The sequence below is a fragment of the Haplochromis burtoni genome, unplaced genomic scaffold (genome assembly GCF_018398535.1).
Source record: "Haplochromis burtoni strain Fernald_Lab_line unplaced genomic scaffold, NCSU_Asbu1 Contig_7, whole genome shotgun sequence".
Taxonomy (NCBI): Eukaryota; Metazoa; Chordata; class Actinopteri; order Cichliformes; family Cichlidae; genus Haplochromis; species Haplochromis burtoni.
Genome location: NW_024582368.1, coordinates 1,176,177 through 1,189,216, shown reverse-complemented (window position 1 = coordinate 1,189,216; position 13,040 = coordinate 1,176,177). Strand labels below are relative to the sequence as shown.

Genomic DNA, 13,040 nt, shown 5'->3' with positions numbered 1-13,040 from the left:
GGGGTGATGGGCTGGTGGCTTGGAGTTGGGAGGGGGGCCTACAAGCCTTACCCCTCACCATCTGCTGAACAGGCTAAGTGAGGACAGGGGTAGGGCCAGAGTGCGGGTGGAGTATGTGAGCGCGTGCATGGAAACTACGCGTGTATCTGCATGCACGCACCTGTTAGTGTGTCAGTGGGCGGGTGAGTGGGATGGCAGATGGACAGGGCATACTCCTGGCACTACAGCTTCAGTGTTAGTCATCCCAAATTAAGGAGTATCCCCCCTTCCCCCACATTCCTAACCCCTGCTACCTAATACACAGTGCCAGCCAATTCTTTATGTTTTGCTCAGTTTGATTAAGACATCCATGATTAGAGACATTATGAGCTGGGTGAGAGGGTGTGTGAACAGCTTATCCATGCGGCTCTTTACTGTAATCAAAGCCAAACAGATGCAGTCTCATTGGTCCCCACGCCACTCAGCAATATCTCATATTCTGACATTGCAGACACATTTTATCCAAATTTCATCTTGAGCAAAATGCAGCAGAAATATGGATATATTTACACACACACACACACACACACACACACACACACTGCCCCAGACAACACATCTTCATACCATAATTTGATAATCCCCCTACCAACCCCCTTGTTGTTTGCCTGAATTTTCTCTCACACATTGTGATCTGTTTATCCCCCCCCCCCAATTTAGGGGAAAAAAAAAAAAAAGGGGGTCAGAGTGGCAGACAGTTCGGTCTTGCTGAGCAGTAATCTGAAAAAAAAAAAAAAATGCCTGTAATCCTCCATACAGAGCCCTTCTGGAGACCGTGGTTATATGTGGAGGTGTAGCCTCGTCTCAGTTTAGCAGCCATGTGTCTGACCAAGCCTGACACGCAACTAGGTCCTTACAGCTGCCAGGACACACACTGAGAGATGAGGCACAGTAAAGCTGCCCCCGGTCACTCACTGGAATAATTATGCCTTTTTCCCCCCCATACAATGCCGAGGGGGCGCAGGTCACTGAACTTAATCATCTCTGTGTTGGTACAAGTGACATAAATGAGAGCCAATGAAATCATGGTTTATGATCATGCTATTATAAATTTAGAGTGGGCACAGTACACCAACTGGCACTCTTTCTGAAAGTTGAGATGATCAGACTAAAACAACGCTCACTGATAACTCTTTACTTGGAAACACCAAAAGTGACAGTATGAGTGTATTAGCTTTTATTTTGGTGGCACTCATTTTTAGAGAGAACACGTGATTTCTCCCAGGGGACTTCTACAACGACGAAGTGGCACTGGTACTCCTGAAACAAATGGCAAATTAGTACATTTAACTACTATGCAATTTGAAAATATTAAAAAAAAAAGGGGGGGGGTGTTAGTGGGGTTATGATGCATTTACCCCCTCGGTGTGTTATGCACCACCCAGTTCTTGAACTTGCCTTGCGTCTAGACTGGAAAGCACATGGCTCGCTGTCCGCAGCAGCGTGGTTTCTGCTGCACACAGTCTGCCCCAGCAGCATGTCCAGAATGTACTTTATTCCCGCAACTACCTGCAGAAAACATCACCACCTATTCGTATATTTTAACTGAAAATTGGGTTGCGACTTCTGATGAAGTTTTACCTGAATTTTAGCCGATGTTATCGCCACGGTTTTATAAGCGAACATCTCTCCTGCGTTGACTTTGTTGAATTCAGCCACAGCAAAGTGAGCTGCCGTCAAAACCCTGGTGTCGTTAACCGGAACACGTCGGGGCTCCCCGGTCATGGTTTGTTCGGCGGCCGAAGCACAAACAAAAACAAAAAACCAGGCAAACATCCTGAATGAAAACATGTGGGTCCAAAGTTTATAATAGAAAGTCTCGGCTCTGAGTGTCTAACTTCGCATTATATGCCGGGTTAAAACTTGCTCGGTAAACGCACACCTGCGTCCAATCTGCTGATTAACTGAACGTAAAAGAGACACGCGCCACTCAGAACAGTAGATTCGGTGTTGCGCGGCAACCACGTTCTGAGCTACGAGAAAACACAACTACACAGACTTTAAAAAAAAAAAAAAAAAAAAAAAAAAAAAAAAAAAATATATATATCATATATATATATATATATATATATATATCCATATATATATATATATATATATATCCATATATATATACAATGAATTTAAGAACTAATGGCATATTTATTATTTAAAACAACAATGTCACTGCTATAAAGACAAAGTATCAGTGATTATTTGAATATATGAAGGGTGACAAGGGGAAAAAAAATAACAGAAACGCCAATAAAAGGGATAAAACTCCATTCTTCTTAAAGTTATTCACTCATTTTGTGTTTTGATCATGTGGGTAAGCCTAAAATCTTTCAAAGGTGTTTCTCCTCAGATCTCTCCCCTTGAATCTGCAGGTCTGGATCAACTTGATCCTTATTTTCACAAGCTGACAAGAGACTTTATATTAGAACTACTAACTTCTATTTTTAACATTCTCCTTTCAAACAATGAGATCTCTGTCATATGGAAATCTGCCTATGTTTTCCTTTTATTAGAAGGAAATTACCAATCAGTTACAGGCCAATTTTAGCAACGGTGTTTTAGCAAAGGTTTTCCAAAGACTTATTAATGAACAACTAACTGTTTTCCAACATTAGTCAAGTTTTAGAAAGCAGCACAGCAAAATAACAGCTGTTGTTAATGTGGTGAATGTATAATGGTGCAATGGACTGCACAAAACATTGTGCTGTTCTTTTTCGTGATCTGTTTTGACACAATTGATCATGACACCTAAATGGACAACCCAACATTGGCTTGTCTGCAAATGCTTAAGTTGGCTTTTACATTACTTGTCAGCTAGAACATAGTACGGCCCCTTTACTGCGTTTTCTTCTTCTTTTCTCCCAGTATCCAGTGAAGTTCCCGAGGGCTCTATATTAGCACCACTCCTCTCTTTCTCTATGCAACTAACATTAGTGAAAAATGTTGCATTTTCTTTTTATGCAGATGACACAGTTATCTTTGAGATCTTATATGACTCCTTGAGTCATATAGGCCCTCAAATTTCCGATGCTTGTTAAATGAAGGCAAATCCGATGTGGTGATGTTCTCAAATAGCAAAGAGTTAACAAATTTGCCTAAAATCAAAACCACTCAAGGGGGTAAAATTGAAACGGTCACAATTTAGGCAAGTATTTAGGCATCATTACAGATCAAAAAATGTCTTTTAAACCCAAGCTGAAAAGCTTGTGACCAAGCTGAAATATAATCAAGTTTCTTTTAGGAATAAATCTTATTTCTTGCTCCTCGTGTGGAAACACCTGATTTCTGCAACTTTTTTTGTGATGGTGAGGTGTTCTTTATGACCAGTACCATTGTTCTTTATGTTTTATTATTAGCTTGGAAATCATGGACATCACTGCTTGGGCTAGTTATACACCCAGTGCACCTATGTCCCTTTATCCTGGAATAATCTACAAAAGGAGCTGAAACAATCAGAACTGAGGGAGTTAAAATCAATTTTAAAGGACCAAGTTGCTCTTGTAATGATCTGTTATTGTGTATGTTTAAAGATATTAGTGTTTGCCATTTTTATCTTTGTTATATTGTTATATATTTCTCCTGCCCTCTTTGCCAGGTCTCTCTAATAACATTTACCTAGGTACATCAAGGATATATACGTAACCAAGCTGAATGATAGTCTCTTGTGCAACATTTTATTGGTGTGGTAAGCAATTTTAGTTTAAAGACTGCAGGGTCAGTTACTGGTTTCAAAAACTACTAAACACAAATTGTCAAACTCCTCTTAGGCCACATACAGCCCAGTGTGATTGCAAGTGAGACCAACCAGTAAAATATTGCATAGAAAAAACAGTATTCCAATGTTTTTTCCTATTTGTTTGAACAAGTAAATACTAAAAATGTAAAAATTAATTAATTAATTAATACATTTAAAAAAATAAAGTTTTAAAAAGAAAAGAAAAATCAATAAAACCAACCCCCAAATGTAAGACACCCTTTATCCCACTCCTCTCAGTTTATGTTATTGCATAAGCCACAAAATATTGACATTTGGAGCTTTTATACCTAAACAACAACATTATTTTATGTCTTTACTAATACTTTCCATATAGGTAAACTTCTATGTAGTAAAACTGGCAATACAAAATGAATAAAAGTGTTTTTTATTGAAAAATTGAAGTAGGTAATGACTGCACGAAGTTTTTACAATTTACAAAGCTATGCAGTGGGCCAAACTTAACCAGTTTCTAGCCTCTGGGTCGCATATCTGACGTGACTGTACTAAATCATTTACACAACAAGGTTATTAAAACGCAGCCTCACCCAGGCACAGAAAATTCCTTGAAATGGGGATATCAAAGAGCATTGCTGTAAATCCATCCTCAAAACTTTGAAGTCTGTGTGAGAAAGGGTACAAGCAACTTTAAAGGGGTTGCAGGGTTACCATGTTAAATACAATATCGGATGGAAACACTGCAAAATAACGCAAAGCACACCTTGCCCAACCCGAAGCCTGGCAGCAGCATGTTCATGCTATGGAAACGCTTCTATGCCGCAGACCCTGTAAGGGTTTGTGAAGGTAGATGGATCCAAAGGATCAAAATATGGGTAGTAAAATATGCTTTTTTTGGTAACAGGACAATTTTAAACATAATTTTGTATCCTTTTGCAAAGGTGTGTTTTAAAACCGAATCTATTTCTACACAATTCAGCCTGAATCTACTGCCAACTGTGACAAAAACACACAATAAATTATTTTCCTTTGTTTCCCAGCCTTATCACACACACACACACACACACACACACACACACACACACACACACACACACACACACACACACATACACGCAATGTAAACATGAACTCTCACATAATTAGGCTTGCAGTAAGTCACCAAATTAAGATGAGAACAATATCAGCTAAATTGTAAGATGTGTTTATTTGTAATATGAATGGACATTCTAGGGGTTTTATAAATCTTATCATGTAATGTGACATAGTTTTTGAGTTAACTGCAGACAAATATTGAGAAATGTCGACTCATAGTTGCAGAGTCACATTCATGAGAGGATCTTTGCCCAGAGAGTAGTGTGGTGCTGTAGAAGACATTGGGAGGGGGGCATAAATGGACATAAACTACAGCGTTTGTGAGTTGCATTTAAAGATATTACCAAATTAATACCAAAATGTAAAAAAAATATTCCTTTGTTTCACTGTGAACTTCCCACAAGGCTGCGGTAATCCAAAATGTTGAGACAGTGTGCAGTGTGGGTGGGAAAACAGCATACTGAAGGTGGGTGCTGAGTTTATTTCACAGAAGCAAATGATCTTTTCAAGGCCAATATGAAAAGGATAAATAACTGAATTAGTACTAAAACTAACCAGTGTTCCTATTTCCAGTTTATCTGCCGATTATCTCCCTGTTAATCAATAAAGGTTTTTTCTTGATAAAATATCCGAAGATGGTAAAATGGTAAAGGGAACAGAACGTGGAAAATCCCGACAACCAAAAACATGAAACCAGATAAAGAAAACCAGAAAAGTGGCATCTTTTCTTGTTAAATAAATGATTTAAATGACAAATTGCTTAACAAAATGACTGCAGAGTGATTTTCCTCTTGAACAACCAACCTCTTATTCCTGTCTGCTCTACATATATTGTATTAAGGTTCACTCAAAACCCAATCTATCATTTAATGAATCTCTTCTCCTCCTTTTGAAGGAGAAAATGTTTTGCAGCTGAACTTTAAAAAGCTTTTAAAACTTGAAAATACTTCAGCAATTAGTCTCCAGAAAGAAATCATCCTGAATCAAAAGCAAACACATAAAGTTAGGATGTTGTGTAAAATGTAAATGAAGCAGTTATTTTCAGAGTATTTAAATACTCTAATTGTAAATAGCATAAAAGATAACATTTGAAGGTGAGAGCAAAAAAAAGGGAATTAAAAAAAATGTATTTGATGCCGGCAACATATTTGTTTAGATAGAACAAGGTTGTGTAATGTTTAAAAATAACCACTGGCTGGAACATATCACAGCTAATCAGGTTAAACAGTAACACGACTGGGTGAAAAATTAACATGCCAGAGAGGCTGACGATTTTCAGAAGTAAACATGTGGAGGGGTTTACCGTCCCATGAAAGAGTACTCAGAAATTTTTAAAAATAAAATTTATAACTCAATTTAAACTTGCAAAGAATTCCCACATCTATGGTTCTCAGATAGCATCTCACAGGCAAGTAAATAGTGCACTTACTCACATTTTATTTATTCGTACACGCACTGTTCACTTTGTTAGGTTCAATTGCTTGTTAAGGCAAATATCTATCTAACAACTCAGTGCATTTAGACATGTAAACGCCATGATCAAGATGACCTGTTGAAATTAAACGGACTATCAGAAAAGTGATTTGAGTGATTCTTTACTTAAGATGGTTGTTGGTGCTAGATGGGTCTGAGTGTTTCAGAAACTGCTGATCTGCTGGGATTTTCCCACACAATCACTCCTAGGGTTTATAGCAAATAGTCTAAAAAAGAAAAAAAAAGAAAATATTCAGGGAGCAACAGCTCTCTGTGTGAAAATACCTTGTTGATGCCAGAGGTCAGGAGAATGGCCAGACTGCTTCAAGCTTATAATTAGGACACAGTAACTCAAATAACCACTCGTTATAACCAAGGTACGCATACCATGGTTATAACGAGCATCTCTGAACACACAACAGTCTGAAATCTGAAAGAGATGCGAACCATGTCCGTCCCATGACCACAGCGTTACCCATCTTCTGATAGCTACTTGCAGCATTTCACAATGCTTAAATAATCTCAAACTATTTTCTTTTTTGAACATGGGAATAAGTTCACTGTACTCAAATCATGTCCACAGTCACCAGAGCTCAATCCACATCATGGATTTACAGACAGCACATCTGCAGCGACTGAGTGATGCTATCGTGCCAATATGGATGAAAACCTCAGAGCAAATTTTCCAGCACCTCGTTGAATCTATGCAAAGAATTAAGACAGCTCTTAAGGCATTGCAGTACTAGTGTGCTGTACTTAATAAAATCACCAATTAATGCATACTATGACATAGCAGCATGACATGAGTGACAGTTATAAACATAAATGGCAATCATCTGAAGAGGCACATTAGCATTTTAAAAGTGTGGCTTTTTTTCATGTTTCCTTGCTTCGTTATTTGGCATGTGATTAAGGAAACACATGAAAAAGACAAGATAAATAAATGTGTACATTCCCCTGATACACGCCATGTTAAACCATTAAAAAAATTAAATAACTCACAGACTGTAGAGAGAACTCTATGTATAAGGACAAGGCCTAAAACCAGTATCAAATAGCTGTGAACTCGGGGTACTCAGAAGGTCCTGCATCAGAAAACAGATATAATTCTGTAGTGGAAATCGCTGCATGGGTGCAAGAACACTTTTGAAAAACTGCATTTACCTTCTCATTGATTGCACTTTGTCCCTACAACAAATGCAAGTTAAAAGCTTCATCATCATCTGATGACAGAAAACACAATACAAACATAATATAAACATGAAATAGAGCTCATTTAAGATGGACAGACACAAAGAGGAACTCTTTCATGTGGTTTATCCAAAGTTTTTTGTTTTTAAAAACCACGGACAAAACATCCTTGAGACTAAAGGAGAGGGACCATCTGGCTTGTCAACAGCCTTGGGTATGGAGAGGCTTTAGTGAACATGGGACATTTAACTTGCACATCTGTGAAGGCACCATTATTGCTAACGATGTACAGAGCTTTTACAGCAACATATGCCGCCATCTACATTATGTGTTTTTCAAGGATGGAGGCTGATGCCCAGTGACCCATTGAATTAGCCAAAAAGAATCAAACTTTAAGCAGTTAAAAGAGCAGAAGGGGTGATACAGCACTGGTGGTTATCCCAGTGTTGACATTTAAATGTGTTGCTGGTATTAAATAAAAAAAATGTGCATATGTTATATGCACAAATAAAATACATGCCTTCAATGTTAAACAATTCAAAACTCTCTCAATAAATGCATTCTGTTTAAGCTGCCAATAACAGTCGAGCATGATTGGATTTAACCTGGCCAGCACCACCACAGTGAATGCATAATCCTGACAACAAAGCACAGAGGTGGCAGTGTGATGATCCTGGGTTGCATGAATGCAAAAGGTGTTGGGGAAATGCCGTTTAGATGGTGCCATGAATCGATACACCTCACACGCTTCTGTTGGTCTACAGAAAACAAGCAGATGACGCATATTCAAGCACCCTAATGGTCCAAAGCGGACGGTTAAATTCATGAGAAAAAAAGTGAGAACTTTGACCTGGCAAGTGTGCGCTCTGCATGAATCCAGCAGAATGCCTATGGAGAGGAAAACAGAGCAACACAACCTCTTAAGCAAAGAGCAACTGAACAAGAAGAAATCTGTCATCAAGAATAAAGATGGACATAAAAAGTACTAAAGAAAAACGGAACTGTTGCCAAATGTGTGCTGACCTTAAAATAAGTTTCTGCTGTGGAGTTTTACAAGGAAACTTTTTTTTAATAGAGCAGATATCCTACCTCTCATTGTCAAATTTTGCCATAAGACTTTAAAAGTAGTTAAAAATAGTCACGCAGCAGCGGAAGCAGCTCTTTTAAGAGTACATGATCATATTTTAGCACCACCAGCTTACATGTCAGCGCGTCACTAATGGTGACGGGTTAGCTAGCTGGTTTAGTTAGAGGTAACTCTGACTAAACCGTTTTATGTAGACATTTTATTGTATGCAAAATGCTATTCTGTAAAGCTGTGAAAGAAAAAGAAGTGTGTTAAAAATTTGCTATGAAATTTAAAGGAGTGGAAGTATGTGAATTAATGAAATAAATGTAAACAAACTTTTTCAAAACTGTTTAACGACGGTCTCGTGACAAGTTTGAGAAGTTGTTTTTTAATATATATGTTTGTGCGACATTAAACTCTTGGTGGCACAAAGCAGGCTTTTGTGCTTCTCCTGACATATTAAGCCCAAGTACGCTTATTTGTTCATTCCCAACAAACCTCATCAAAACGGTAGAAACCACAAAACGCAATGGGGCGGCTGCCATCGATTCTTTACTGCTCTTCTTCTTTTTTTTTTTTCTTTTTTTTTTACGGCAGCTGATACATCCGGTTGTTCAGTGATGACGCGACGAATCCTACTTCCGGGTCTAAAGTACTCTGCGTTTAATATGGCTTTTGTGTTGTTAACATGTTTAATGTTATGTATTTTCTTCTATTTGATCTCAAAAAGCTCCTAAAACAGTCAGTGATCACTGTTGACCTCCCTTGGCTTTTATTACCACTAATCATTTATTTAAGCTCAGTTTTTAAAACCTTAGGATGTAACCAGAGGTGTGGACTCGAGTCACATGACTTGGACTCGAGTCAGACTCGAGTCATTAATTTTATGACTTTAGACTTGACTTGAAAAAATGTTCTAAGACTTGTGACTTGACTTGGACTTTTACACCAATGACTTGGGACTTGAATTGGACTTGAACCGGTTTACTTGAAAAGACTTGATATTTTACCCCAAATATAAAATTTAACATGCATATTATAAAGAGATTGAAAATGTGACGTCATTCACGGGTAGAACCGCAAAGGATTCTGGGAACTCGTGGCAAGCGGTACTAGCGCACGCAGGCTTTCAATTAAAATCAGTTATACAGCGATAAAAAGAAACACAAAAATGTCAAGAAGCTGTTGTATTATTAACTGCAATAGCCGGTCGCATGACAGCCACGGGAAGCCGACGGGTAAAGAGATCGGTTGTTATCGGATTACGTCGTTGAAGAGAAATTGTTCGAGCCATGTTTCCGAAGTAACAAAGACGCGACTGGATTGCAGCCATTCAAAGACCAAATATAACGTCCCAGAACACTCCAGCTCACAGGTTAGTCTGCTCCAAGCATTTACACGAAGGTCAGTGTTTTTTAGTAGTTAATACGTCATTTTCATAACATAATTAGTGATATAGGTTACAAGCAAGTCTGGCGCTGAACAGAAATTGTCGCTCCTTTGTTTATTGTGCATAAATAGTGAATTGTCCTGACACAATATTGTGTTTCGCTTCTGTTATTATGGTACATTGACAAAAACATATACTTTTATTCACAGGATAAAACAGGTTTTTTGTATCACTAATTGCCCAGTACGATTACAGCATACAGTATTATTGTCACTGCTACATTTCTGTGATGCTACCAGAAATTATTTCCACTACTAATTAATTACCGTTGAGCTCAAAGGTCCTATTAATAAACGGTTAACGAATGTGTATTTATGACGACAATTTGTGAGACTGGTAAACTTATGATACGTACGATGGTCTTTCGTTCTACACGGTGCATTTCAAGGTCCTGCACCCATCCGTCGGTAAACTGTACCTGGGCTTGTTGCAGTGACCTGAAGTTACTAAACTTCATGAGTGTATGCACTCACTCCAAGAACCGTATGATTATAAATATGCATATAAATATGCTACAATGAGATAGCTGACTTCATCTAACTAGCAAATGTTGTCCAGGCTACGTTGGTGATACAGTTTTTTTTAATGTGTATGATATTTTTGTCATGCGATTTTAAAGCTGGTCCTACAACCGCATCCAAGAATAACATGCAGCTTATCTCAGAACTGTCGGTGAAAATTATTCTTGGAGCTAGGTTTAATTGAGCTGCATTTTAAAGAGGTGCAATTTCACAATTTGTGTATATTTTCTAAGTTCACTATTTTGTCATGTGTTGAGAAAAACACAGATTTTAAAATTACATGGTCTAATATTTACATTTAGCATAACTGCAACATTATTTTTTCGTTTTTTTTTTTTAAAGACTCGAAAGGACTTGAAATTCAAAGTTTCAGACTTGTGACTTGACTCGGACTTTTACACCAGTGACTTGAGACTCGACTCTGACTTGCCTGACATTACTTGAGACTTGACTTGAGACTTGAGGATAAAGACTTGAGACTTACTTGAGACTTGCAAAACAATGACTTGGTCCCACCTCTGGATGTAACTACAGCCCAGCCCATGCAGCAGTATATGAATGACTAACCTCGTATTGTGGATGGATTATCTCAGTTGTTCTCCTGGCTGAAGTTTGGTCCTTTTACAGCATCCTGCCATGCGATTACATTTGTTCCTGACCACCGAGAACACTCACGTTAACTTTTATCGAGTGGAAAAAAAGTTAGCTTGTTTATATTATGCTAACATAGCTGTGTCGCTAGCGGTCACGTAGCACATCATTATATACCAGCTAGCCCAACTTCAGTAACCCTACAAACGTCACTGCTGTTTAGTTTTCTGTCTTCATTTATGCTGGAAGTGATAACAGAGCTGTACGTTTTAATTTGTTTCCAAAACCCCGCAGTCAGGACATGCTATATTGTATTTAGATAGAAGCTAGCGAGCTAACTCCCTGCTAACTTCTAACTCCGTTAAATGTCATAAATTCCGTTTTCATGGATGCCTGGATGTTAAACTCAATTGTTACACCTGGTAGAGCAGAACGTTGATCATTTTATTAAAGATGAAAGACTTTAGACAGTTTTTCAACTCTCAGTAATGCCACAGTGATCGTTTGATATATGGACCTGCAGCGGAGTTTAGGCCCAGACACGGCTAGTGACGTCAGACTGAACAACCGGATAGCAATTGCTGCTTTACCACCCCCTACCGGTCTGAGCGTGAACTGCCTTTCCTTAACCTGCTGAGGCCAGGTGGATTTGTCTAAATGTGATCGCGAAATCTCTCCCGAATTGAATATTTCTCCATAATACACGCACCAATAAGATTAATATAGCGTGTTTTGGAGGATTAGACTACACCTGAGCTTATCAGCCTGCTTGTAAAAATGTGTAAAAATCTTACACATGTTAAGAGCAACTGCTAATAGTATATTGTAGTTTAATATGCATAACAGACATAAATGAAGGTCTAATGGGTCAAGTTATGGTCAATATCCACATGATTAAAATATTTGCAGTATTTGTTCACCTCAGTTTACTGCTTTTGATACTAGATTTGAACGGGAGATTTAATTAAAAAAAAGATCTTTAAACTTAAAGCACAAAGAATATGGGAGTCTGAAAACATTCCCCATCTTTCAAGTATTTTTCACCCTTTCAAGATTTAGATTCAGTTTTCAAAACTACATCCCCATTAAGGTCATTCTAATGTTTTAGATGCTGCATCTGGAAATTAATTCAAAGAAAAATATGTGAACGTGCTGTAATTGATATATTATAAATAGAGGGGGGGGAAAAAAAAAGATACCGTTTTTTTTTTTTATTCAAAACAAAAATATAAACCACACTACACTTTTAAAAAGCCTATTTTCTCATTTGTACATTACATTTTAGTGTTGAACACATTTTAAAAATAACCACATGTGAACAATCAGCACAAAGACAGGGGAACAGTTTGATGATAAAAGGAAAACAGTTTTGATAACTAACGAAGTACTTCAGCTTGCTTTAGGTTCAACAGCATTCAAGATGTAGAAAAAGGATGTGAAGAGTTTAATTAAAAAAAACAAAAAACACACACACACAAAAAAAACCAAACAAAAAAACAAAACTGCTTTGATGGCTCCATAAGAGCAAAACTCATCCAACAAATTATCCTGAAAAACAATCCCTTGGACAATGAAGGAATGTAGTGATGGTTCACCTTTCTTCCTGGTTGGCAAAACCAGTATTGAAAAAAATAAAATAAAAACAAAATAAAAACAAAACAAAAACCAGACAGCAAGAACACAACAGGAACACTTGGATTAAGCTACACATTAGTTGAGTTCACTGTTAAATACTCCTTAAGTTACGTGTAATTAGATTTGTCAGACAACTGTCTGCTCACAAATTTACAATGAGTGTTTTGGCACAGACTGCGGTTGTATCATCTGTAGTATGATATGTGCTCTGCATTAAATTAACAATTCGAAACAGTACACGGGCTGTTTTCACATGTGGCGATATGAAGA

At 37.7% G+C, this 13,040-nt stretch overlaps 1 protein-coding gene across 1 annotated transcript; it reads right to left on the bottom strand.

Moving 5' to 3' along the window:
* Positions 1-1,159: 1,159 nt before the first annotated feature.
* Positions 1,160-1,982, bottom strand: LOC102310693 (cystatin-SA). The gene is made up of 3 exons (XM_005913967.3): positions 1,621-1,982; positions 1,438-1,548; positions 1,160-1,299 (listed from the first exon to the last, which is right to left on the bottom strand). Exons 1-3 carry the CDS (start codon positions 1,828-1,830, stop codon positions 1,210-1,212), a joined length of 411 nt encoding a protein of 136 aa, XP_005914029.1. The 5' UTR covers positions 1,831-1,982; the 3' UTR covers positions 1,160-1,209.
* Between the last annotated feature and the right edge of the window lie 11,058 nt (positions 1,983-13,040).

Excerpts from the sequence above, each read along its gene's own strand:
- LOC102310693 (XM_005913967.3), bottom strand. The coding sequence starts at position 1,830 with ATGTTTTCATTCAGGATGTTTGCCTGGTTTTTTGTTTTTGTTTGTGCT. Across the intron at positions 1,549-1,620 it reads TAACATCGGCTAAAATTCAG|GTAGTTGCGGGAATAAAGTA; the intron begins GTAAAACTTCAT and ends TGTTTTCTGCAG. Across the intron at positions 1,300-1,437 it reads CTTTCCAGTCTAGACGCAAG|GAGTACCAGTGCCACTTCGT; the intron begins GCAAGTTCAAGA and ends CATTTGTTTCAG.